The sequence below is a fragment of the Canis lupus genome, chromosome 28 (assembly GCF_003254725.2).
Source record: "Canis lupus dingo isolate Sandy chromosome 28, ASM325472v2, whole genome shotgun sequence".
NCBI lineage: Eukaryota > Metazoa > Chordata > Mammalia > Carnivora > Canidae > Canis > Canis lupus.
Window position 1 is genome coordinate 687,643 of NC_064270.1, and position 27,540 is coordinate 715,182.

A 27,540-nucleotide genomic window follows, 5' to 3' on the forward strand; every position below is an offset into this window, starting at 1 on the left:
CCCAGCCCCACACAGGCCTCTGAAAGGTGCTGAGCAGTGTGTGGACTGCTTCAGCCCGGTCACCAAGAGAGCTAGCTTTGTCCTGGTCTGGGGGTCCCTCCCTGGGGGTCTGAGAAGTAGATACCTCTGGGCCTCCTTTTCCTCATATGAATGACCACATCCCATGTTAGAAATGCCAACATTTTCTGAATAAGCAGGACCACATGGATCACAGAGAATTTGCTTTTCTCTCCTGAAATCCTACCTTAAAGAACACCAAATCAATCCTTAGTCCCAGCTTCTCTGAAGTGGTGAGGAGCTAGTCCAATGATTCGGGATTTTAGGTATTACTCTTTTCAAGGACATTTCGTTGTTGACCTGATTTTCTGCAAAATCGTCCATTTAATTCTTCAAGAAATACATACGGAGAGCCACTTCCTGCCAGGCATCAGGGCCAGTGAAGAGGGCCAGTGGTACCTGGTGCAGTAGGCTGAAGTGGGGTGAAGAACAGGGGGTTAGGAGTAGGGGCTCGGGAGTCTGGGAATGTGTTCGCCTTCTGGGTGAAGAGCTGAAGGAAGGGAGAGTCTGAGCCCCGTGGTTTGTGAGAAGCATTCTCGAGGAGGGAATGGAGAATGTCAAGGCAAAGCGCATGAGGGCTGGTGGAGGCCGAGGGTAGGGGGGCAGAGAGCAGTAAGGGGCAGGCCGGGTGTCCCCTCCAGAGAAGGATGCCACGCCATCAACTGAGAGAGGGCTATCCTGTTCAGTGTGAGGGCCTGGGCTGTACTCCCCCAGACTTAGGGAGTAGGTAGAAAAGAAAATTCAGAAACAGTGTATAAGGTATAAGAAATATCACCTAAGAGTTTTTTTTTCAAATCATCAGCATCTTTGAGGTCCTTCATAGGCTTGGCCTCTCCCTCTCTTGTCAGAGAACATGGCTGTCCAGAATTTGGGACTTATTGTTCCGTGGCTTTTCTTCTAGTTTTACCTCATATCTTTAGATCTCTACCTCATATTTTATCTTTACCTCATATCATATCTAGATTCGAGTTATTAAGTTTTGCATGTTCTTGGACTTTGTAAATAAGAATTAAATATTCTTTAAAGATTTGCTTCATTTGCTCCAAATGATGTTTCTGGAATTCCTTCATACTGTTTGTTTCACATACCTCTCATTCATCCATGTTTACTGCTTGCTGTATAGTATTCTGTGATATATGAATATATCTCAATATAGTTCCCCAAGTTAATACTGATGGGCACTTGGGATTTTTTTGGGGGGTGTTTGTTTTTCTATTATAAACTGTTAGGTGCTCCGGTGCTTGTAAGTACTGCTAGGACTCCCTTTGTGCATGTATCCCGAGGTATGTGTGCAAGAAGTCCCTAAGGTATAAACCTGGACAGTGGAATTGATAGATCAGAGAGTTCACAAATCTTCACCCTTACTGGATGATATCTAATTGCTTTCTCAACCAATTGCAAAATGTTGCCCAGCCATCAGCAATACGTATAAATTTCTGTTGCTCCACGTCTTTCACCATCATTGGACAGTCCTGGGGTTTTAAATTTTTCCAATCTAGTGAAAGTGAAAATCTACCTAGGTTTTTAATTTGCATTTCCTGAATGACTAAGGTTGGGCATTTCTTTATATGCTTATTGGCCATTCTGGATTTCTTTTCTTATTCAAATATTTTGTCCATTTCTCGTTGGGGTCGTCTGTCTTTTTTACCCTGCTAATTTTCTATAATTTAATACATATTTGGATATTAATCCTTTGTCATATATGTATCTTATACTTTTCTCTTGTTTGTTCCTGGTCTCCTTACATTATTTGCAAATTCTGTTAATGATCAAAGTTCTTAATCTCAAATGAGCTCCATTTAACTTTATGTTCTTTTAGGATATATGTGTGTTATCTAAGAAATTCTCCTCCATTATGAAGTCATAAAATTATTCTTTTACATTATTATTTTCTTTTGCAATTTTGCCTTTCACATTTAAGTATTTTGGTGCATCTAAAAATGATTTCTCTCTGTGGTGTGAGATAAAGGGTAACATTTCATTTAATTTTGTCTTTCCATATGGATCGCCAAGAATCTTAAGTCTATTAATTAAAAAGGCCATTCTTCAGCCACTGATCTACACCAGCTCTGTTTAAGACAAGTTGTCATGTTTCTGGGCTCTTTATTCTGTTCATTTGTTTATCCCTTTGCCAGTACTCTATTATATGATTAATTCTAGGCTTATAACAAATTTTGATCTCTGAAAAGAGTCTCTATTTTTTTTCTTCTTCCATTCTATCTCGACATTCTTGGTACACTCTTCTTTCGTATGGATTTTAGGAACAGTTTTATTAGATTCTACAAAAAAGCTATATTCAAGTTTGATTGAAAATACAATTTGGAGAGATATAATAATATGTTTATGAAAATGACTCCTCTAATTCATGAACATGGTTTGTATCCTCATTTATTTAGATGTTGTTTAAAATATTTACACAAAATTTTATAATTTTCTTTATAAAATAGTTAACATTTTGTCTAGAGTCATTCCTAAGTGGTGTTTATTTTTACATCTTTTTAATTGTCACTGAAAATACCTGTTTTTGACTTGCTGATATATGCCTGCATTTTTTTATTAAAGATTTTATTTATTTACTCATGAGAGACACATAGAGAGAGGCAGGGACACAGGCAGAGGGAGAAGCAGGGTCCCTGCAGGAAGCCCTGATGTGGGACTGGATCCCAGGACTCCAGGATCACACCCTGGGCATGAAAGCAAATGCCCAACCAGTGTGCCACCCAGGCCTCCCTATGTTGCATTTTAAAGAAGAATAATTTCAGCGGTTCTATGGGTAGCAAAGGAAGAAGCAAGACTATCAGTTAAAAGGCTGTTGTACTAATTTAGGTATTAGTGGTTCACCCCAAAGTGATAGCAGAGATAATGAGAAGTGCTTAGGGTGGTTAGATTCTAGGTACTTTCTGAGTGTGAGATTTGATGATGTTTTATGTGTCATGTGTGGGAGATGAAAATTGAAGATGACTCCAGAGCAACAGGGAGAATAGAACTGTCATACTTTGAGCTAGGTCAAGGGCAGAAGGAACATATTGCAAAGTGGTGGTTACTCCAGAATATAGGTTTGAACAGAGAAAGATGGAGATGTATATCAGACAACAAGTGTAGAAATGAAGTCTCTGTACCTCCTGTCCCCACGTGACCTTCATAGTAGAAAAGTAAGGCAGCTTGGTCACCTGGGGGTTTGGGGGTAGATATCTTGTGTGGGAGGGAAAGAAAGAAGATGAGCCACTCAAAGTTCCTGAGCCACACTCTAGAGCTTTTTAAAATGCATTTATTTACATTTATTTATGTATTTACAAGTGGGGATTTGCATTTGTTATTTCCATTTGTTATGCAAACCATCAAAATTCACGTGTGCTTTGCACCTGAAATGATGTTTCCAAGCAACACTCCTAAGCCCTTGGCTGATGGCCCCATTTGAAGCGTCTGCACACCTCTTAGAAGCTTAAGTCTCAAAGTCTAGACCTTTGTTATCCAACAGAGAAGCCTTGAACCACACCTGAAATGTGGCCAGTGTAAATTGAGAGGTGCTATACATGTAAAAATGCGCATCAGGTATCAAAGATGTTACAAACAACAAGAAAAAGAAATATGAAATATCTAATTAATACCTAAAAATATTGATTGTGTATTGAAATGATAATATTTTGGATATACTGGGTTAAATAAAATAGACTTTAAAAATATATTTGAATAAATGGCTTGATTAATTTCGGCTCTTTATATTTACTTTTCAAATGTGGCTACCAAAACAATTTTAAGTTGTGCATGTGGCTTAAATTTGTGGCTGACTTTGTGTTTCTTCTGGGCAGTAACCTTCAGAGGTACTTCCTGTTCCAGGACCAGAGACTTTTGCGAGAAACACAGTTCAAGAAAGATGGGAAGTCAGAAAAGTGAAAAGCCACTTGTCCCAAATAATTCCAGGGAGAAAGAAAGTAGAGAGGGTAAGAAGAATGAATTTAATACGTAAAATAAACCAGACACTGGGCAGGGCCCTGGTATTTGCAATCTTATATAATCCCCACAATGAGATCACTTTCATTATTCCCATTTTATAGATAAGGAAATGGAGGCTGGGAAAAGTAAGGTCCTTCATCCTCATACAGCAAGTGATTCAACCAAGATTTGAACTTAAAATCCATGCACTTTGAATTAGGTGCCACCATCACTGTGAGTTGAGGAAATACTTCTGGAGAGGAATAGTCAACATTTGGAAGAAGTGTGAAAACTGCTCTTCCCCTTTAGCAAATGAGTAATCCTTTTTATGAGAATTTAGTAAGCAAAAAGATTGTGTGGGGATCCTTTTTATCCTAGCATTGTCCGTAACAGCAACAGAGACACCCTAAACATCCCGTAATTAGGGAGTGAGCGAGTCAGTTATAGGCAATAGACCAAGAGCATGCTTCTTGGTCATTAAATCTGATCATTTAAGGGAAAAGGCAATATAGACTATGTTTATGATATGATGATGGATGATTGATAATGAAACTGTTTATACATCAGGTGTAAGTCAAATATGCTTCCACATGGAAAGTAGTAAGTATGCAGGAAAAAAGGAACTATCTGTTAATTTTTATTTTAACAAGATAGTAACAATAAAATCGCCCAAGTAGCACTCCAATACTGTTTTTTAAAGGACAGGCACAAAATAAAAAGAGATATACAGGCACAGGTGAATACAGATGTACGCAGGAAGAAACTGTGTCAGGGAGGTTGGTCTGAGCATATCAGGAGTTAATGAGGGTGAAGAATGCTATGATGAACCCACAGCCTTCCTCCTCCCCCTGTTTGGCTGTGGACCAGATCCATGAGCAAGGGGTGGCTGGTTGGGTGATGGATGATACTAAAGCAGGGTCCAATGATCCTGGAGCTCCTCTGTGTGTCTGCCCAGAGAATGCAGAGCACCCCTTTACCGGAGTGGGGTTGGGGAGGTTGTCCACTTCCTCCACAGGTGCGTGAGGCTCTCACCTTCTGCGGTGTATCCAGCTCATGTGAACAGCTGCAGGGGGTGGGGGTGGGGGGTGCAGTTGTGGAGGTGGGGAGGGACTGCCATGGTCTTAGTACAAAGGGAAGGGTGACTAAAGAACCAGGAGAATCAGGGTGGGCAAAAGTCCAGATATTCAAAAGAGAACAAAAACCAAACAAAGCAGGGGTAATACTCTGCGATCAGAACGCAGTCTTGTAAATTTTAGTTCTTGCTTTCATATACCTGCCTCCAGGAAACATTGAATTATGTAAATTAATGGGAGGGGGGCGGCAGGTACCCCCCATCCCCCCCCCAGGGATTCCACTGCTTCCCGTACTGGAAGGGATCTCTCTCAGAATCTCCCACCTAAAACACCACCTTGATTCCAAGAATTTCTTCTTCCCTCACACAATTTGAAGTGTCTGAATAATATCAATATTGACATGTGCATTTAATGTGATGATCCCCTTCCCCCATATAATTAAATAATTGTGTCATTTTATAATTGATAGAAACTTAGGATTGAGGAAATACAGAAAGAGAAAGATAAGGTGTATTCATGAATAACGATCACACAAGGAAGAAAGTGACAGGTACCACAGTTACTACAGGCAGCAGGTGTGGATAGATTTGGGAATTCCAAAGTGCTCACTTTTATTCTGCTTGACTTCTCACACTGCATCCGGACACAAGGGGCTTTCACAACCAGGCTCCCCCTTTCACTTGCACCTAGAGGTGATCATAACCCTGAACACGTGAGTGTAATTACTCAGTGGGAGCTGATAGTATGCATGGAGGATTGAAGACTGGAAGGTGCTATCATTGAGTAAGGGACAGGTGGGGCTGGGTAGGGAGGGATAGCTAGGGGACTGTGTGACAGGGCTTGCTTAGGGGGCTATGTGATCAGGTTCACCAAAAATCCCAGAAATGCTGAGTCCTAATGAAACCAGAGATAAGAGAACAAACCAGAGCACTCTGCCCTGGACGTCAGAAGTGGGGTCCTTTCTGGCAGTCACGTTGTGCCCACAAAGAATGACCAGACCCAAAAGAAGAAGTAAGTCATTCAAGATGTTATCACCAGTCCTTACTTAATGGTGTTATCAGGGGGTAGAGATGTTAAAAAGATTTAAGTTCCCTGGTCAGTTTTCAACAAAAGACCAACCATAAAAGCCCTTGGTTGGGTCCCCTGTCATTCCTAAGAGCTTCTTCTGTGTCCTTGCTTAATAAAATCTCTTTGCTTTGCTCACTCCCCTTTGTCTGTGAATTCATTCTTTGACTCTGTGAGGTAAGAACCTTGCTCTCCTGCTTCATCAAGTGCTGGTGCTGACTTTCTCATCACGGAATGGCTCAGTGGTGGCTGGAGTTTGGAAGTTTGACTTTCTTGGTTGGAACATGAAGGATCTGTGGCCAAGGAGGCAGCTAGGAGCTGTGTTTGGAAGGTGGCTGGGTTGTGTTATGTGGGGCTGTAGGAGGGGCATCCCAGGGAGAGCATTCTAAATGAAGGCAAAGGATCAGATTATGAGTGAACAGTTCATTGGGCCAGACCCCATTGGGGGTACAGTGGGAAGTTAGGTAAAGAAGAAGGCTGGGCCATATCACTGAGGGCCAAGAGCTTGGGAGTGCTCTTTGAGAACATGGGGAGCCACCAAAGACATTTGAGCAAGGGAATGACATGATGGAGCTATGTTCCATAGCCTGCCACTGTGGGGTCTGTGGGGGCCAGGGGGGAGACTGGAGGAGGAAAGGCCTGCTGGGCAAGGCTGGGGAACAGATGAGGCAGCAGTGGGCTCACCTTGACTCCTTTTGATCCTTCTCAGTGCCATTCTCCCATTTCCTGTAGAAGGATTAGGTCTGGGTAAGAAAATATCTCTGACACATCCAGAAATTCACTAGCCTGTAGGAGACTCATTCCCGTAAAACGCACAACTGGGTGTCAGAAGAGAAATGTGAAGGCTCTGCACATGAAGCTAATTTGAAAAGTAAACCGTCATTGGTAGACATACCCTTAAGGCATCTGGTGTTATAGGTGGGAAGTGAGTCACCTGCACCCCTGAGGGTCAGCTTCCAAGTCCCAGGTGTGGACCAGTGGCAATTTTGCTACTTAAATGTTTGATAATCAGGTGGCCCACCACACAGAGAAAGCTGTACAGAGCCATGGTTCTGGTGGCTTAGCCTGGTGGCCAAGTGTTCCATGCTGGGTGTGCTACTGGTGGCAGCCCAGAAGCGGCTGCCCGGCTAGTACCCACCTCATGCCCGGGCTCATGAATCCTTGGCCTCTGTGGTTCCCAGAGATCAGTGCTTGCCTGTGGGGATGGTGAGATCACAGTGCTCTGTTCTGGGCCAGCTTGCTTGCAGGGTGAGCTGGGGCGACATGGCAGACCCGGCCAGCACAGGACCACCCTTGGCCAGGGATCAGCGCCGCCTTTGCAAGTCCAGCCAGGGAAAGTCCCTGTGGTGCCACTGGCAACAAGTTTCCAGGGGTCCTCAAGAGATATTCTTACTGTTGAGGACTGTGTCAGGTCAACTTGGACTGCTGGAAAGGGGTGAAGGGCTTTGAGGTCAGAAAAGTCTGGCTTTGTCCTTGATTCTGATGCTTGCTAGCACTTTGATTTCAGATAAGTCACCTATGCTCCCTGAATGTCAGTGTCTCTGAGTCTTGCTTTCCCTATCCGTGTCATGGGAATAGTAATATCCACCTCACAAGTTTCCTGAGATGAGAGAACACTGATGACTGCCCATAGCTGCTCATCCAGTACTGGCCCTGAGGCAGCACTTCTGTTCCAGGGGAGTGCAGGCCACAGCTCAGCTCCTACCCTGGAATGGCTGCCAGTGATGGGCGCTGGGCCTCTTGTTACTCGTGCTGCTATCACCAGTCCACGTCTTTGTGCAGACAGTGACAGCTCAGTTGCGGCTAAGCTTTGAGGGTCTGACCAGGGGGACTACTCCCTGGCTATTTTCAGCAATGTGGAAGCCAGTGCGCATACTGAGGTATAAAACTAGGCACCCTCCTGCAGGAGGACACCGCGAGTTCCTATACTCTTGCTGTTGCAAAAACTGCAGAGGTGTGTGCTAACCAGGGCTGCTTGGACTGGAATCAGAAAAGGAAGTTACGGGGGTCGTGGCAGGTTCAAGCTGCCCAGTTCCTGTTAGAGTCCCCGTCTTAGTCTTTGGGAGGGGGATTCCTCAACTTCTGGAAATAACCGAGTCATCTGGGGCAGGGCGTAGGGCCCCAGTGCTGCTGTTCTCTGCCTGTGGGCACTCTCAGTCCTTGGCTGATGGAGGAGGTGGGGAGGTGGCTGGCTGTTGGTCCTTGCACTGGACCTGGGTGTCAAGGCTCTCAGGGAATCTCCAGCACACTTGTTCCTCTATCCCCTCAGCCATTGTCTGCAGGAATGCTCGCCACAGGAGGGGTCCCCCTGTGCATCCTCTGTACTTGCCCTGGAGCCGGCTCTTGGGGACTCTTGGGAATAGCACTCCTGCTCCTGGTTCCCTCTTTTATCTTCGAGATGGCCAACTCCCACCTCTAGCTTTGTCTCTGTGGCCTCCAGGACATAGGTACAAAGCCTTAATTGAATCCCTTTAGTAATCCTGCTGTCCATTCAAACTAGTGCCTCCTTGTGAGAAAATCTGAGATCAGACACACTTGGCAGACAGGCCAGGAGGGGGCTGCTACAGAAGAGAAGCCAGGTCTAGGGTGAGGGCAGCTTGCCCTGGCAGCAGGGCTGGACCCTAAAAAGTCCGAGGCCCCAAAGCACACCCACGGAGGTTTATCTGGGCTTAGGCTCCTCTGGGAAGTGCAGGCAGATTTTAGGAGCCTCGAGGGAGCAACATACACTATGGGAGCCGAGTATGGTAGGGCACGTGTGGTGGCTGATGTGGTGCCTGTGAGCCACAGGGCAAGAGGGACAGGCCCTCCGTGGACATCTAGATTCTACTGGAAGTACTCTCACATATATTTACTTGCTTAATTCTTTGCACAGCCTTGTGAGAAGATACCGTTCCCATTTTATAGGTGTGGGCTTTGAGGCTCAGAGACCGTAAGTCGCTAAGGCAGAAAGTTAGGGAGAGGTAGAGCTAGGACTTGAATCTGATCTGTCTGATGCTGCTCTGGGTCTGCCCTTGGGGCTGGGTAGGGATCCAGTGAGACAGGTCCCACCCAAAAGTCCAGGTTTAGGGTGGTATGAGTCATCGTACTAGGGAATCAAGCGTGCCATATAGCCCGACTCAGAGGTACCGTTCCCAGACTGAGGCATGGTCCTGTTCCTGTACTTGAGCTGGTCCTGGTTGGTGCAGATCAGGTCAGGATGCTAGTGAAACCTCTTTTGAGCCGCAGCCTCCGTGGAACAGGAAGAGGCAGGGCCTTCCATTTCCCCATGTTACCGACAACCTCTTTCTCTTGGGGTCATTTGTCCATAGGGGCATGTCTGGTCCTTGTCCAGTTGGTTCTAAGCTGCAGAGACAGGTAGAGGGGGTGTATCTTTTACCCACAACCCCAAATCTGGCTCCTCCTTGTTCCTAAGAAGGTACAGCCCCATGCTGTGGGTGCCACGTGGTACCTGCTGATAAATTCAAGGTACATAAGAAGGGTTGTCTGGCAGGGGGTTCTTTTTTTTTTTTTTTAAAGATTTTATTTATTCATGAGAGACACAGAGAGAGAGAGAGAGAGAGAGAGGCACAGACACAGGCAGAGGGAGAAGCAGGCTCCATGCAGGGAGCCCGATGTGGGACTCGACCCTGGGCTCTCAGGATCAGTACCCTGGGCTGAAGGCGGCACCAAACCGCTGAGCCACCCAGGCTGCCCCTGGCAGGGGGTTCTGTGGGGTGTTATCTAGCACAGCCACGCTTTTGAGCTCTGGGGGAGACCAGAGTTCTCTCTTGAACATCGGCTATTCGGGAGCTTGAAGCAGACCCAGCAGGGAATCTTGGGCCCCAGGGAGCACCTGCTGCTGTTGTAACAAAGCTCTGTCGCTTCTTCCTTTGCTCCTTCATGGACAACTGGTAATCACCCTGATGGTCAGGTGAGGTGTGAGAGGTGGCGATATGAGAAGATGGAAGTGGGAGGTGGAGGGAGCGTCTGTGGATAGGGCTTTCTGAGGGATAGAGGGAAGCCAGTGTAGGTTGGGGTTGTGGCCATCGTGAATGCATAGGCTGTATGGCCCCGGGGCAGGGCAGACAAGGAAGGAGGTCATGTGTTCCATGTTCAGAGGCCTGTGGTTGGTTTGGGGGCCTGCAGCATGGAGCCCCTGGAAACCAGCAGAGGCAGAAGCAAAGGAATGGTAATATCTCTGTCTCCTGCCCATGTCGCACCACACAGGTGCACGTGCCACTGATGTAGTTTCTGTTCCTATAATTTTGCCTTTTCCAGAATGTCATGGGAATGGGATAACATAGTATGTAGCCTTTTGAGACTGGCTACTGTCACTCAGTATAAGACCTTTGGGGTCCATCAGGTTGTTTTGTGGATCAGTAGTGTGTTCTTTTTTACCATGGGGAACATCCCATTGTACGGATATACCTACCTGAGTTGGTTTATCGCTTCACCCTTTGAGGGACATTTAGGTTTTTCCAGGTTTGGACAGCTATGATTAGATCTACTATAAACATTTGCATATAGGTTTTTGTATGAATTTAAGTTTTTAGTACTCTAGGGTAAACTCCCAGGAGCATAATTGCTGGGTAAGTATATGTTTAACTTTCTCAAAAAATCACCATGCTGCTTTCCAAAATGGCTATACTACTTGCATTCCCATCAGTTGGGGTGAGAGCTGTGGTGTCCATGCATCCTTGCCAACACTTAACGGTTTGTGTTTGTTTGTTTGTTTTAAAGACATTCTAATAGATATATCCCGGTACTCTCATTGTGGTCTGAATCTACAGCCCATTAATTATCTGCCTCAGGGCTTCTGATTCACTACAGTAGGCTGTGAGGTGAACAGAGAATCCATATTGCTATAACTTTTCCTACAACAGCTCAACTGACTTTTAAGTTGTAAGCTCTCCTGTTAGCAGGAAATGGTGGAGAAGAGGAAGCGAGGCCCCACCTTGCCCATGTGTTTGGGATAAGAATGGCTTTGTTATTTTTTTTCTGAGAGCTCTAGGTTGAGGCCAGGTCCTTGCTGACACAGAACCATGAGAGTTTGGATCTGCTGATATGTGGCGAGGAACTGATTTTTTTAATGGAAAGGAAAACAGATCACTTATAGCCATGCATGGGAAGTTGCTGTTTTGTTCTGTATTATCTGGTTGAGAGTCTTCCTCAGCTCTAGGGCGTGGGGCCAAATGCCTGTGACATAGATGGTAAACGGGTATGCCTCTGTACAACCCAGATGTGGGAAGAGTCACATATGCTGATGAGAAACAGGGGGAGGACTTCTATCTTGAATCATACTAGAGCAGCTCTTTGTCACCAGGTCTGAGCTTCTCTACAGAAGGCACTGAGTCCCAGGCTCCCCTTAGACCTGCCCTGTTGGACACGACTCCATAAACCTTCCTGCTCCATTTCCCCCAGAGTAGCTTCTTGGCACATTAGCTCCAGGGGCTGCTAAGTCACATCTTATATCCCGAGATTTTACTTGGTAAATCACTCCACAGAGTCAAGGATGAAACAGTCAATAGACGGTTGGTTTAGCAATCCACCGATCAGCAACGCAGCTGATTCTCCAGGCTCCAGATGTAATCCTCCAGTGCACAGCTGCAAGCTGGATGTCTTGGGTGCTCTGCTTCTGACACATCACAAAACAGAGTTCTAGTGATGCTAAGGATTTATGCAGGGTTGGTGGGGTAGGAGTAAGGATAGACAATGATACCCATCTCTGGAGACCCACATAGCCACTCCTGGGGATCCCTCCCTGTACTGTCACTGCAGACTCATTATCTAGTTCCCTGCACATATACACAGACAGGGAACATCTCCTCTGCACCCACCCACCACACACAACCAAGGCTCTTGACCCACTCTGGTACCTTTCTAGCCATTCTGCACTGACTCACTGTCCCACATCTCTTCTGTGGTCAGTGCATAAAGGCTGGAGGGTAGAGCTGAGATCACCAAGGCCATTTCAATGAGGAGAAATTTAGTGTCAGAGGGCAAGTAACTTGATTAAGGCATCAGAGCAGCCCAGCTGGAACTGGGCCCCTGTCCTGTGACTCCTATCCTAGGCCTGATGCTCCTTTCTACTTGGTGGCTGCATGAGTGGGCAGGTTCCTGGATAAGAACGATTGCTTCTTGCCATTTGTCATGTAGCCCTGAGATGTTAGTTACTCCTTGTTACCTTCCTCTTACAAATAAAACTGACGTAAGTCTAGGGTAATGGGCAGGACCAGGAGGGAGGATGGCCACAGCCCGACAATTGAGTTAGACAACTTCTTCATGGGATTTCATGGATCCTCATTTGTTAGAAATTCTTGTTTTGAAAACATCTCTGTTCAGGAGAACATATATATATGCTGCCAAAGTGAGCACTGTGTTCAGGAGAACGTGATTCAAACGTTTCACTTCAGTAAATACGGCTTCTTAATTTCAGAGGAAATCTAAGGTGATTTCTGATGTTCCCCGTAGATCTCCAGCCACTTTCCCCAGGCACTTTTTAATCTCACCTACTTAGTCTGAAAATGTGGCGTGACTTCAGGCCCACAGAAGCATGTTATTGAATATCACATGTTATTTTAAGTGTGGCTACAAAATGACTTTTATGTGCTGGAGGCAACACTTAGCTTGGCTCTAACAGCCATCCTGTACATTGGGATGTCCATGCTGGACCTGGCGCTGGTTCTACTGGTGATGGAGATAGTGGTTTGGTTGGGACATAGGAATTGGCAGAGTCTGGGGGAAACCCAAGTAGAGATCTTGAAGTGAGAGAAAAGAATTTGTTTACAAGAAGAATCTGGACTACAGAGAGAGAGGTTTGAGTGCCATCAGTATATAGGTTCATTCATTCACTCATTCATCCATTTACACAGTAACATTTCATTAAGCATCTATGCAGTACCAACTACTAAAATAGGTACACTGTCTTCCTTCATGGAGCTAACATTCATTCAGCAGATATGTAGCTCTCAGGGGAGTAGCTGAGGTCTCCTACAGGGAGCTCATGAAACGAGAACGCTTGCTGTCTGACCCCAGAAAATCACTGCAGGGATCCCTGAAGGAGACTGAGCAGCAGACAGACACACAGTACAGCAAGGTATGTGGTGATATGCAACAGAAATACCATTGCTTTTTAACCTACCAAGTAAGCAAGAATTAAAAAATGATAAGGAAGTGTGAAGTGTTGTGCATTCTTGGTCAGAAGGCTATACATTGATGCAATATTTAAGGAGAAGAGATTTGGAAATTGTGTTAAGATCCAGCTATTTCCATTGTAGGAATTTAAGAATGTATTACAATCTATTATTTAATAGTAGATATATGCAAAGACTTAGACACAAGACCTATCATTATAGTATTATTTATAGTAGTGAATAATTTGAAACTACTTACATACCTATGTGTGGGGGATTAATTAAATGAACAATCAACATGGCTCTACAGTCACCAGAAGCCATTCAAATTGAAGATGTGACATGAAAAATATTCATGATACTTTTTTGTACAAAAAAGTCATGAATTAATGAGAAAAATGGGTTGAGAGAAGATATTTGTGATTTTTTAGAACCAATGAGGGACAAGTTTCTAGAATATACTCCTTCAAAGCAAAGAGAGAAAGACGGGCAAGGAAAAATAAGCGAAGGTTATGAATAGTGAGTTCGCAGAAAAGGAACAGCAAATAGTTAAGAGTCATCTGTGATGCTCAGTCTCATTAGAGAAATGCAAATTAAAATGACAATGAAAGATCACTTTACTTACATCAGATTGGCAGACGTTAGAGGGTTGGGTAATTGGTGAGCTGGTGGAAGAGCCTGTGGGCAAAATGTCATCTGGTGCCAGCTTTCTGGACACATCTTAGTTGGTGGTACTCAGTCTAAGTAAGCAGGTTTATATATACACTTGACTCATCACTCTTGCTCCCAAGTCCATTGCCAGAGCCAGTCACGTGCAGCCTCGTGAAGGGACCTGCATGGGAATGTCCAGAACAAAACTGAGTGCAGTACAGGAAGTCATGCACAATCTGTCTGTGACTGCAAAGTCAACAAGTCAAATAGGCATGTGTCCACTTTTTTTTTTAAAGATTTTTATTTTTTATTTATTCATGAGAGAGAGAGAGGCAGAGACACAGGCAGAGGGAGAAGCAGGCTCCATGCAGGGAGCCCAACATGGGACTCGATCCTGGGTCTCCAGGATTAGGCCCTGGGCTGAAGGCAGCGCTAAACCACTGAGCCACCCGAGCTGCCCATGTGTCCAACTGTTTAACATGGGGCAGAGGTTAGAAGAAATGAAGCTGACAAACACAGAGCCACACTGGTAGATCTGAAGGCCTAAGGCTGAGTGACAAAGTGAGCTGTGGAAAAGATGCAGAAGGTCATTTGGGGAACTCAAAATACCTGTATTCAGAAATCGTGTTACCTGTGCCCCATGTTGTTAGGCAGGTGGTATGGGCAGATCCAGCCCATGGGTCTGGTGGGGAAGAAGGGAAAGAGAGGGGAATGGAGGGTCAAAAGAATAACTGAATAAACCAATAAAGCCAGACAGAAGCCTGGTCCAGGTCAGGGAAGACTGTGCTGGGATGTGAGGCATCCCACTGCCTACCCCTGAGGATCAACCCAATTAAGGAAACAAAAATCCTACCAAGCCCCAGCCAACCAACCATCAAAAACAAAAGTATAAACAAAAAGTTTGCTTTTGGGATCCCTGGGTGGCGCAGCGGTTTGGCGCCTGTCTTTGGCCCAGGGCGCGATCCTGGAGACCCGGGATCGAATCCCACATCGGGCTCCCGGTGCATGGAGCCTGCTTCTCCCTCTGCCTGTGTCTCTGCCTCTCTCTCTCTCTCCCTGTGTGACTATCATAAAATAAATTAAAAAAAAAAAGTTTGCTTTAACAATATAAGGAGTATGTTTTTTATTAAATAACATATTCATAGATAAAAGCTGGAATACCAACAGTCATTTTCCTGGGTTTAGGCAAGCTAGTGTCAAAGGCTCAGAAATAGCCAAAGTAAAACCAATGTGTATCACTGAAATAGTAATTAGTGAAAATTGATTGTGCATACACTAAGAAAGACAGTTTGTGAAGTGGGAGCACTCAACCCGAAACATGGAATGAGACTCTGGGGTGTATTGTTATGAAGGAGCTTACAGAGTAAGAAAGCAGTGACTTTATTCTTCACAGTGATTGGTTATAATGTTAGAATTTCCTAAATCACAGGCAGTTGGTCAGCAGTTGCCTTATATCAATCTTGGAAAACAATTTAAGTTTTGCTTCTGATTTTCAGATGTGTAAGCAAGAAACCACTAAGGTCAAGTTAGTTTTGCAAAACTAAGTTAAATTAAGCTTTGCTTATATGGCTAAACTGGCTCTGTCTACTCAGGGAATTTTCAAGGCTGTTTGGTTTTTTTGTTTTAATACTTGATACTTGATACCTAATACTCTGCTCTTTCCTATTTTGACCCTGAACTAACATGGCTTTTGTAATAAGAAAATGAAGTTTGAGTGTAATAAACACGTGTGTTCAAAGAAGTGTTAGGGACTCATGGAGTTGTGTATGTAAAGGGTGAGAATGTTTCAAAGAGGGATGGTCGCTCTGGCCACATGACCCTTAGTTCACTTCCATTCTAGCCTGCAGGGGGTGTGTGCTGGGCTAAAAATAAAGTCTGACATATTCCCTCTGCTGCTGTAGCCCAGAGCAGAACACTGGTGGACACATCTTTGTGGGCCCATCCCACTGTTGCTACCCCATGATTAGTAGTTGTTGGTCACTGGATGGACTCTAGGATGACACTGTGTTTGGAGAGGGCTTCTTGCAGGAAGCCTGGGTATTCTGGCCCGCATGTGGAGTTTCCTGTACTCCTGGCATGCAACAAACAAATCTTTGTTGTGCTGTGAGTTAGTTGCGACTCCACTGAAGACTAGGACAATTGAAAAGTCAAGGACACAAATAAAGGCATCTTCTTGAGGTTACCTATCTGGCAAATTGGTCTTTGGCTGTTTTTATCATATAAGTTCTTGTCTTCATACCTACTGACACAAGATCTGCCCCTTGCACAAATCACACCTGTATATGCTAATAAATGAACTCTTTAAGTTAGCATGGGGTTTAAAGAGTCCTTTTGAAGACAAAGTTCCCTAAAAATATGGAATGTGAACAAAATAATGCTGAGAGTGAAGAACCTTTATCCTTTTAGACTCATGTGGCACAAGGAAGGAAGTTACTGTTGAAGATATAGAATTACATGCCTGTATAAATATTGGTGACAGTTGCCCTGTACAAATATTGGTGACATTTGCACATATCCCTTCTACTTAGTCAGCCTTTTATTTTTTATTTTTTAAAGATTTTATTTATTTATTCATGGGAGACACAGAGAGAGAGAGGCAGAGACACAGGCAGAGGGAGAAGCAGGCTCCTTGCAGGGAACCCAATGCAGAACTCGATCCCAGGACCCCAGGATCATGCTCTGAGCCGAAGGCAGACGCTCAACCACTGAGCCACCCGGGCATCCCTTAGTTGGCCTTTAAAAGGAGGAACAGCAGCAGGTAATAAACAAAACAAAACAAAACAAAACAACAACAAAAAACAAGTTTTGGTGTTAAAGTTTCACACTTTAGCTGGTGCCTAGCTGCCTGTATGCCTTGGCCTCCCCAGTTTCCCTTTCTCATATTTCCCACTCATTTTTTCTCCCCAGTTTCCTTCCTTATATGGAAAGAAAAGAAAAATACCCATTTCTCTCTGTGTCTGTGTAAAGAGCCCAGAAGAGTGCCCAGCACATGTTAGATTGTCACTCTAAGTCACATCTAAGTCAGAATCTCTTTTTAAAAAAAAGTCTTTCGGGGATCCCTGGGTGGCGCAGCGGTTTGGCGCCTGCCTTTGGCCCAGGGCGTGATCCTGGAGACCCGGGATCAAGTCCCACGTCGGGCTCCCGGTGCATGGAGCCTGCTTCTCCCTCTGCCTGTGTCTCTGCCTCTCTCTCTCTCTCTGTGTGACTATCATAAATAAATAAAAATTAAAAAAAAAGAAGTCTTTCTATTTTAGTCAGTTCAGTTTCAGATTCTTAGTGGAACTATCTTCAATAGGAACTGAAATGAGTGAGTATAGTACCTTGTCCCACAACTGGGTTCATCAGGAAGTGCTGTGACAGGACTTTACATTTTTGTCTTTTTGTTCTAAATTCAGATCTGCTTTGCTGAGGCATGGAGGCGGAAGGCGTTTCCAGGGCTGAAGACAGAGCTGAGTATCCAGGTTCCAAAAATGAAGGCCAGCCTGATGTTGCTCAGCCTGACTTCCCACATGGAGAGCAATCTCCTGGTCCCACTGCTCTCTGGGAGATGCTAGAAAGGAAATTTCTGGAATACCAACAGTTGGCTCATGGGAGCCCAGCTGAACATCAGCAGAGCCTGTTGAATCTTCTCCCACTCTTCCTAAAGGTCAGTATTCTTATTTTTGAAACAAACAAACAAAAATGATACAGTGCTCTGGGGACACTTCTGGGATGATTGGACATGGAGTCGGTGGTTTTAATATCATCACAAGTGGTCTCTGGTGGATTTCTTAGCGGGGAATATTGTGCTATTTAATAAGGATGACAAGCAAGCCTCATCTCCAGGATGAGGAAGAGTTGGAAAGGACAGTTGGCTCTTGAGTAATATTGTCTCTTTAGTTAAAAAAATTATATTGTTCAACCGCAATCCCAGTGTGGGAGCCAGAGAAAGACCAGATATTCTGGTGCTAGGGAGAGAATATGTGTCCTGGGTTGCAGGGATGGCAGGTAACCTCAAACAATAACAACAGTGGGGCCTGGGAGAATCCGGCCACAGGCATTAAGAGAAGCCCAGCCTGTTCACTGAGCTATCATTCTGGCCAGGGGCAGCTGATGACAGTTTGGGTACAATAGATTCCCCTTGTTGTCTCAGAACAAAGGTCCTGCTGGTGAGGTTTGCTTTATAGCTGAATATATCAAAGTTTAGTTGGAGAGTTGGAAACACATCTTTTTATGAGGACTTCATTTTTGCTTGATTATTAGTTTGGGATTATTATTTTATTTTATTTATTTATTTTATCAATTGATTTTTTATTGGTGTTCAATTTGCCAACATATAGAATAACACCCAGTGCTCATCCCGTCAAATGCCCACCTCAGTGCCCGTCACCCAGTCACCCCAACCCCCCACCCACCTCCCCTTCCACCACCCCTAGTTCGTTTCCCAGAGTTAGGAGTCTTTCATATTCTGTCTCCCTTTCTCATATTTCCCACTCATTTTTTATCCTTTCCCCTTTATTCCCTTTCACTATTTTTTATATTCTAGTTTGGGGTTATTATTTTAAAAAACTCATTATAGCTACATTAAAAGCACAGAGAATAGGAGATACTTTCCACATTTGAAACTAGACTGAGACAGATGGAGACTTTGGCAAGTTTTCATTGGGAAACTCTCTTGTTGATTTGTTTCACCTAACTTATTAATCATAAATATTTAAGTATTTCCAAAGAAGAATTGGGATCTTTTTGGGATCGTATTTCTAGGATGCATTGAATAATGAAGGCATGTCCTTCTGTAAAAAAATTTGCCAAGTAACTTATTGTCCATTAATTCATTATTTTCTTCCATCTTTTATACTTGTATACCCCATCTATTCCATTTCACAGATTGAATAACTAGGAAATAGGGAATGTACTGAAAGAGAAGAACCAGGTTAGGAGAGACAGCTCAGGTTTCTTATTCCTAGCCCTCCCTGCCTTGACAACCCTAGTATTCTGGAGGGCAGTTTAGTCTCCCCCAGTTCTCAGGTCAATTTTGTATTACAGAAGGAAAAATGTGAGAAACCTCCTGTTCCTCACCAAAATTTGCTTTCCCCTGCATGTGTGGGTCTGGCCATTTTATTGTCTCATTGCCACCCATCTGCACAGCCCTGGTTTTGTGGAAAGGACTCTCATTCAAGAATCGGGGCTTGGTCCTTCTTCATCCCTTTCTAGATTGTTGATTTGAGAATTCATTGAACAAATATTTATTAAGCTCTTATACCCTGTGCTGGGGCCTCGGGCTATGAGAGTTAAGAAGAGAGATAGAGGTTTTGCCATCATGGAGAGTTTAGTTCAGAGTGGAGGATACTAAATAGCACTCAGAATGTGTTTTGTTTGGCTTGTAGGTATTAACCATGACCTTGTGGCCATTTTTTCAAAATGAAACATTTTCACATGGAAAATCAGATTTCTGATTTCTCTTGAAAATTTTGGGAGTTGTAATACTGACAATTAGATAGAGATGGTTAGGGGCACCCCTTTTAGACAGAAGATAGTCTCTGTTTCTCAGTTTACCCCGGACCTCCATTCCCTAATATCTTTCACCCAACACACACTACTCATTTATGTTACCTGGCCTGAAGGCATTTGAGCTTGTGACTCCACATGTAGCCAGCAAGCAGTTCCTATGACTGAACTTCAATATTGGTCCATGTTTCCCAAGCCCTGCTCTTGTAACTAGAGGCTTAATGGCCCTATTGTTGAACACATGGGCTTTTGGGTCAAACAGAGCCAGTGTAAAGTCCCAGCTCCATTGCAAATTAGCTGTGCATCCTTGAAAAAATTATTAAATATTGCTGAACCTCGATTTCTTAATCTGTAGAATGTAATCAATAACACTTTGCTGGGAGTCTGTGAGGGTGAGAGAAGATGATGATTGTAAAGTTTACAGCACATGGAGAGCAGATATGGTCCCCATTACCTTTGCACCAGCCTCCAAGATACTAACTGCATGTGTGTGGTTTGAGATCCCATTTCCACAAGTCCCCAAACTGCTGACACAATCTGATATGGTTTGAATCCCCAGAGTTCACCTCTGATGAGCCCTATAGAAGCAGAATATTATAGGCTTTTTATCATTGCTTAAAATCCGTATTCTTTTATTCAGCTCTACATGTCTATAAACCTATTGCTTCTGTTAAATTCCAGCTAATAAAACCCCACCAGAGTCAGAGCCTTCAGGCTTCTTAACTAAGAGTTGGTAGTGGAAAGGAACATGGGAAGGTCAGAGTTTTTTTGTTTTGTTTTGTTTTGTTTTGCTTTGTTTTGTTTTGTTTTGTTTTGTTTTCTGAGTATAGTGCAGACAAAATCTGAAGTGTAGATGAAGACTGAGAACATCCATTGGAATTCAGGTCCTTGTGTAAGAACTGAAGCTTGAAACCACTCTGTTCTGAATTTTATAATCACAAAACAGTGTCCTTCAGGGTTGTCTATAAAGAGCCCCCTTGGAAATATGAGGATTTAAAAAGTCATGCCAAAGGGGCGCCTGGGTGGCTTAGTTGATTAAGCATCTGACTTGATTTCCGCTCAGGTCATAATCTTAGGGTCATGAGATTGAGCCCTGCATCAGGTTCTATACTCAGCACGGAATCTGCTTGAGAATCTCTCTCTCTCTGCCCCTCCTGTTTGTGCTCTCTCTTTCTCTAAATAAATAATCTTAAAAGAATAAAAAGTTATGCTGAAGCTTTAGTCATGTACTGGTTGTCATGGCAACTGTGCCCCCATTGGGCTCTGAGACAACTGAGTGCTTTAATGGAGTCTTAGATTACTTTGGTGGAGCTCAACTCTCTATACTTGACTCTTTTCACTTTGGGCCCAAGGAATATTAAGATGATCTAGAATATTCTTTGTTGTAAGACAATGCACACAAGGGATTTTGAATTGCCTCTCCTGCTTGGAAAGGGCTGTGTCCCTGGGTTGTGGGATCTTGCCTTTCTGGCCCAGGCCCTGCGTCAGTCAGAGGCACTCTGGAAGGAGCAGCTTATGTATAATCAGGGCTCAGGTGTAGGTTGACAGCAGTGAGTGTCCTGCCTCAAGTGGCTGCCACCTGCCTCGACCTAGTGAGTCCCGAGATTTGACAACAGACACTGTGTTGTGTGGCAGACTGCCTCAGAGCTGCTTCTTTAACATCTTCTTCCCAGAGAACTTTTATTCTCTTTGGATTTCTCTCATATTTGATTTTTCCAAATTCACAGCCGAGGACAATGTTTTTCCTAACTCTACATTAACTGTGAGGCAAGTAGGGATAGGCTTGGTTGGTTCTGTAGCAAATCCCAGCCCCATTGCCTCCTGAATTGAGGAACAACTGCAGGGCTATGAAAAAGTGAACCCATGCATGCAAAATTTTGGTAACTATCTTGGTAGTAAGGAAGAGCCTGATGGAATTTCAGGGCATTGGAACCGCAGTGAGGGACTGCTCTGGAGGAATGAGTCAGAAAAGAAGTTCTCATCTAGAATTACAGGCTCTCCATCCCCACTAGGCTCCATTGATCTTGTCCATAGGTCAAGTAGGGTTCTTAGCCAGGGCAGGTGGACACTTTCACTGATAATATAGCTAATAAATTCACCAAGCTCTAACAACCAAAATCACATGTTTTGTTTAGCATTTCTAAGCCCTCATAATAATCCCATGAAATGGGTGTCACTTTTATCACAGCCTTGCAAATGAGGAAAGAGAGGTTTAGAGATGTTGCATAACTTGGCCAAGGTCACCTAGTAGTCAGTGAAGAGCAGAACTTAACTGGCACATTCTGCCCAGGCCTGTGTCATTAGCCATGGGGCTTCCTCACTTGGGTAGGTCTGGGGTTCATAGAACAGAGCACCTTTGGTTTATTTCCCTATCCTATGACCCATTGGACAGATGGCTTTGCCTGGTTGGTACCAATGTTCCCCTTGGGTACAAAAATAATGCCCTCTACATGTGATATTTGGATAGCTTCATGATGTTGTAGACAAGAACAAGGTTTTATTGGTTTTATTACCTCACACAGGAAGCAGCACAGAACTAATGATTTCTTGTGTGCAGAAAGTTTTTTTAGGATCAGTTGACTTTCATGAACCTTGGGTTTTGGTCCTTCTAGAACCCTTCTTATCATAGGCTGTCATACCAAGAGAAGAAGACCTTCCCCCAGCAAGCATGGGGAGGTCCTGCTGGCCTTTGATTGAGTTTGCTCTGGGGGACAAGGCACTACTCTAGGTCCTTACATTGCACAGAAATATTTGATAATAATGGGCACAGGGAAAGCTAGAGTTATAGATATAGTTGTTGAAGATTGTTCTCAGAATATGTACTTCAAGGAAAAAACAGGCAGTGAGATAGGCAGTGAGTGTAAAATTCCTCACTGTCTGGGACAGACAACCTTGGGTAGGGGGTGGGAGGACCTCTGTGGATGTGTAGATGCAAGATGCTGAGATGCCCACACTGCTCTCTTCGAGACATGGCATCATGTCCGCTCCCCTGGGATCTGAATGGATTTGTGATGACTTATGAGTAGAATAGGGCAGAAGTGATGTTTGCAGGTCCAGGGTTCCAGAGACTGGCAGCTTTTTCTTCTTGTCACTTGCCATTTCCTGCCATGCCGTGAGGAAGCCTAAGCAGCCCTGAGTAAAAGCCTATGTGTAAAAGAACCGAGGGCCCTGACCTCGCTACTGACAGCCAGCACCACCTTGCCAGCCATGTGGACGTGCCACCTTGCAAGTGGATCCCTAGCCCTGTTAGCTGGCCCAGCTGAGTAAAGCAGAGACACGCTGTCCCTGCTGAGCCCTGCTCAGATTGCAGATCTATGAGAAAAATAAGCCACTCAGTTTTGGGGTGGTTTGTTATAGAGTAATCTGTAGCCAGAACAGTGGGTAACATGGGGAAGAGTAATTCATTTCCTAGTGCGAAGGGATTGGAATTAACACTAACTTGATTGTACTTGGCAGTGAGTGTGATTGTGCACGTGTGTGCATGCATATGTGCAGGTACACAGGTAAGTACGGGTATTCTTACACTAACAGCCCGGCCTGTGGTGCAGAGTTTATGCCACTGACTGTGTGTGGCTGGTCATTCTCATATAAACCACATGTGGACTCATGAGAAAGAAGTAACATTAAATATAAGAATATGGATGAGCAATCATTGTTTCCAATCGTAGTGCTCAGAAGGGACAGTGAAGGTAAATACCCTTCTGTTCTTATCCCTGACCTACCCAACCTCAGGGTGGGGCCTGCAACATGGTTTATTCCTATCTCAGAGAAACAACATTTTTGTTGTGTTAGCAAACTCTTGATACATCACTTTTTTAAAAAAAATTTACAACAGAGAGGGTCAGCTGTGCCACTCTAGCAGGGAGAATTCACATAGAGTCTCTGAAATGTTTTGAGCTCACTTAAAGATCAAACCACCAAACTCTGTGGAAATGAAGAAATAGTTAACATTGCAGCCATCCTTGAAAACCAGCAGGGTTCTGTTATTCAAACACTGGGGTTTCCTCCCATACCCTCAAGAGTTTTTGCTATTCTTCATTTTCCTTTGGAGGCCACAGCATCGTTTTCTTCTGCTTTCATGTGAGAGACAGCCACCAGGCACGATGGTGCTGCTTAGATAATGTGAGTAAATAAAATTTAAAAAAAATATTGAGCAATATTCTCCCAGCATGCAAGCCCCAGTTTGGGAAAAAATTAGGTCCTTTTGGAAGCTGCCTTAACTCTTTGGGGGTCTCTATGGTCCCATTCAGTAAATGATTGCCTCTGTGCGTCAGACAGTACCCCAGTGGCCTGAAAGAGTTAACGTGGCCTCTAGAAGTGCCCATTGCGGTCCCAGGAAGGAGTGTGAGCCTTGGGAGAATCTGGCTGAGTGTACAATTACTGTTCAGCACACAGTGGCCCAATTTACTTTATTGTAGAGGGCCTGTAGGAGTCCCACTGCTTTAAGACGATCTAGATGCTTCTGAGTCAACTGCCTGCAAATTGGTCTTTGAGGGGTTTGCCAGCGCAGGGAGGAGGCACAGGAATTTGTTAGGAAAACATCATAACAGAGTTCTTGGTCCTGGGGAGGAAATAATCTTATCAGAAATTCCCAGCTAAAATGACTGATCTTTTCTTTCCCGGGATTCAAGATTCCAGGTGATAGCTTGTTTCCAGGTGGCAGCAGTAAATTTCTTAGATGAGCACATGCTACTTGGGTATGAGTGAGGTAGCTCAGCTCTTCACTCTGTTGCTTACCAGATTCTCCAGGTTTATTCTACTGCCTCAGGCTTAGTTTCTAGAATGTGAGAATAGTCATAACAATACTGGTCTCAAAGGGTTGTTGTAAGGATCAATGGAAACAATGCATGTAAATGCTTGGTCCAGCAATTGGCACAAGTCCAGCATGCAATACATGTGGCCATCAGTCTCCGTGTTGTAGATTTCATAATCTGTGTTCACTTATCGAATATTTGTAGAAGGTCTACTATGTGCAATAGCATTTAACATTGACCTAGCATGTCTATAGTTTTTTTTTTGTAATATTTTATTTATTTATTTGAGAGAGAGAGTGAGAGAGAGCTCAAGTGAGTAGGGTTCAGGGGAGAGGCAGGCTCTCCATAGAGCAGGGAGAGCGGAGCTCGATCCCGGGACCCCAGGATCATGACCTGAGCTGAAGGCAGACACCCAACTGACTGAGTCACCCAGGTGCCCCTAGATGTCTGTAGTTTAAGCAAAGTTCTGATGAACTGCTTTTTATTTACAAAGGAAAGTGGCAACTCTGTCCATTTATAGGGCAGATAATAAAAAAAGTATTTCAGGTACAAAGTTTTGTTCAAAACAACATAGATATCCATGTACTCACCACCCATATAGAAGAGATAAAACATTTCAAATAAACTGAAACCACCTCCGCATGCAAGGTAGCACTCATTCCCCTTTTGCTGTCCTCCCGTACAAATAGATATATATTTGTGTATATATATGTCCTCCTATACATATGTGCATATACATATATACACATATATATAGTTGAGCTATATTTATAGTTGAATATATTACATGGATACAATATGTATTATGCATATCCAAATACATATGTCCAATATACTTCCAAGTTATACAATAATATCAATACATTTTAATAATCTAAGTGATATTATTGTGACATGTAGATTTTTCTAGACCAGACTGCAGTATACTTTTGCAACTTGCTTTTTGCACTCAACATTCTATTTCTTGGTTTATCCATATTGATACATGTAGCTTTATTTCTTTAGTTCTATATAGTATCTTTACATAAATATGCCACAAATTGGGATCCCTGGGTGGCGCAGTGGTTTAGCGCCTGCCTTTGGCCCAGGGCGCGATCCTGGAGACCCGGGATCGAATCCCACGTCAGGCTCCCGGTGCATGGAGCCTGCTTCTCCCTCTGCCTGTGTCTCTGCCTCTCTCTCTCTCTCTGTGACTATCATAAATAAATAAAAATTAAAAAAAAATATGCCACAAATTATAATTCATTCATTGTACTATTGATGAACATTCAGTTTTTCCAGTGTTACATGATCACAGATAAGATGCATAATATTTCCTGTTCATGTCTCCTTGTGCACACGTGCCAGCATTCCCCTAGGGAATATGCCTAGAAGGAAGTTGCTGGGTCATAGGGTGTCCCCCTATAACTTTAGTGGATTGGGTTAAATACCCTTTGAAGGGATTTTTGCAAGTCCTGCTCCATCACAAGGGTTTCCTGGTCCTTTTCCCACATTTGGTATTGTCAGGCTTTACATTTTTACCAATCTGATAAGTATGACTATCTCATTGTGGGTTTAATTTGCATTTTCCTGATTATAGTCATTTGCATTGCAAATATTTTTTCCCAATCTGTGGCTTGTTTCTTTTGTATGTAGCATCTTTTAATGCAGAGAAAATTTCTTTTTTTTTCTTTTTTTAAAATTCTTCATGCCTGTCCCAATACTTCTTCTTTTTTTTTTTTTTTTTTTTTTAAGATTTTATTTATTCATGAGAGACACGGAGAGAGAGAGAGGCAGAGACACAGGCAGAGGGAGAAGCAGGCTCCATGCAAGGAGCCTGATGTGGGACTCCACCCCGGGACTCCAGGATCACGCCCTGGGCTGAAGGCAGGTGCTAAACCGCTGAGCCACCCAGGGATCCCTGCAGAGAAAATTTCTAAAAGAATTGTACTCTTTAATGAATATGGTGTCTACAGCAAGGAAACACATTTCCCTCTGGAATTTTGATGAATTTCTCACCTTTTCTAGCTGAAGACCTCAGCTTTAAAAAAAATCAGTCATGGGTTTAAATAAATAAACATTTAAAAAAAAAAAAAAAGGGATCCCTGGGTGGCGCAGCGGTTTAGCGCCTGCCTTTGGCCCAGGGCGTGATCCTGGAGACCCGGGATCGAATCCCACATCGGGCTCCTGGTGCATGGAGCCTGCTTCTCCCTCTGCCTATGTCTCTGCCTCTCTCTCTCTCTCTGTGTGACTATCATAAATAAATAAACATTAAAAAAAAAAAAATCAGTCATGTCTTTGGGCAAGAATATATTTAATATGGCTGGTGATTAGGAGCAGTGGATGGCAGTCCAGCAAAAGTACATTTTGTTGAGGCCACTAATTGCTAGGAATGTGATCAGAAGCTTACCTTCCTGGGAAGGTTAGAGACTGACAAGGGGGAGTTGCCAGGAACTCAAGTCCTGTGTCAAGAATAGTCACTCCACTCTGATGCTTGGTCTGGAGAGAGCTCTCCTCATCCTGGGGCTAGTAAACTCTGCCCATGACCACACAGGAGAACAAAGGGGAAGATTCTAATGACAAGCAGACTGGAAGGGGGGTGGATTCTGAAAAGGGCCGAGCATACCATGTGGAATTTTAAAATTAGTGACTATTATGAAATAGCATCCTAAACAATAAAAGAAAAAGTCCAAGGCAAAAAGATGACCAGATAGGATAGAATTAGACAAAGAACAGAGAAGAGAGAATTTTAAAGAATTAAAAAAAAGAGAAGTAGATTAAAAGTGACAGCAACTACTTGGACTCAAAAGAATTTCCTGTGCCTGGAATTAAAGCTAGAAAACAAAGGAAAAGATTGAGAAGTTTCATTTCATGTGAATTTCAGATTTCTGTACAGTAAAACCAAATAATACTAAATTAAAAGAGAAGATGACAGATTTGAAAAAATCAAAATAGTGTTATGGACCAAATATTAACTTTTTTTAATATGTAAAAGAGCTTTTTAAAATAAATAAGAAAATAGTGAAAACCCTAATAGAAATAGGGTAAAGGTAAAAACAGGCAATTCAAGAAGCATGAAAAATGTTCATATATTTTAGTAATCAAAAGACTGCAATTGAGATGAGATCTTTTGTCTTCTGTATAAGTTTCCTCATTTAAGGTGAAAAAGCATGACAATGCTCAATGGGTATCGAAAAACTAGTTCTCTCCCAAGGAGCCCTTGCTGAGGCTATTCAGGTAAACTTTTTCTGGGGAATGAGTTAGTACTATGCACCAAAGTACTAAAAAATAAATAAATAAGAAGCATGCCCTTGTAACTTGCAGTCCCACCCTTTAGAATTTATCAAAGGAAATAATTGTATGACTAAAACTAAGATACCTATGCAAGGTTTGAGAAGCATGAAGCATATAGCAGAGAATCAGTGAGAT

General features: G+C 43.5%; 1 protein-coding gene and 1 long non-coding RNA gene across 11 annotated transcripts in view; one reads left to right on the top strand and one right to left on the bottom strand.

Annotated features, from left to right (window-relative positions):
• Positions 1-27,540, top strand: part of WDFY4 (WDFY family member 4) — a 285,745-nt gene that overhangs the window by 639 nt on the left and 257,566 nt on the right. For 7 of the 8 annotated variants that reach the window (XR_004810035.2, XR_004810033.2, XR_004810034.2 and 4 more), the window contains exon 2: positions 17,287-17,537. Coding sequence is in view for 5 of the 8 variants with exons in the window: in XM_025466322.3 (XP_025322107.1) it covers positions 17,304-17,537 (234 nt within the window). In the remaining 3 variants the exon portion in view is untranslated. Of the gene's footprint in view, positions 1-9,698; positions 10,039-17,286; positions 17,538-27,540 lie in introns of those variants that run through there. The other variant, XM_035707756.2, reaches the window with a different exon arrangement.
• LOC112671976 (uncharacterized) lies at positions 4,703-26,658 on the bottom strand. 3 transcript variants are annotated; one of them, XR_003143957.3, is made up of 4 exons: positions 26,522-26,658; positions 13,866-14,072; positions 6,813-6,854; positions 4,703-6,513 (listed from the first exon to the last, which is right to left on the bottom strand). It is a non-coding gene; the product is annotated as an uncharacterized LOC112671976 (long non-coding RNA). The 3 variants fall into 3 exon arrangements; XR_003143958.3 differs by lacking the exons at positions 4,703-6,513; positions 6,813-6,854 and adding an exon at positions 9,039-9,470; XR_004810037.2 differs by lacking the exons at positions 4,703-6,513; positions 6,813-6,854 and adding an exon at positions 11,233-11,742.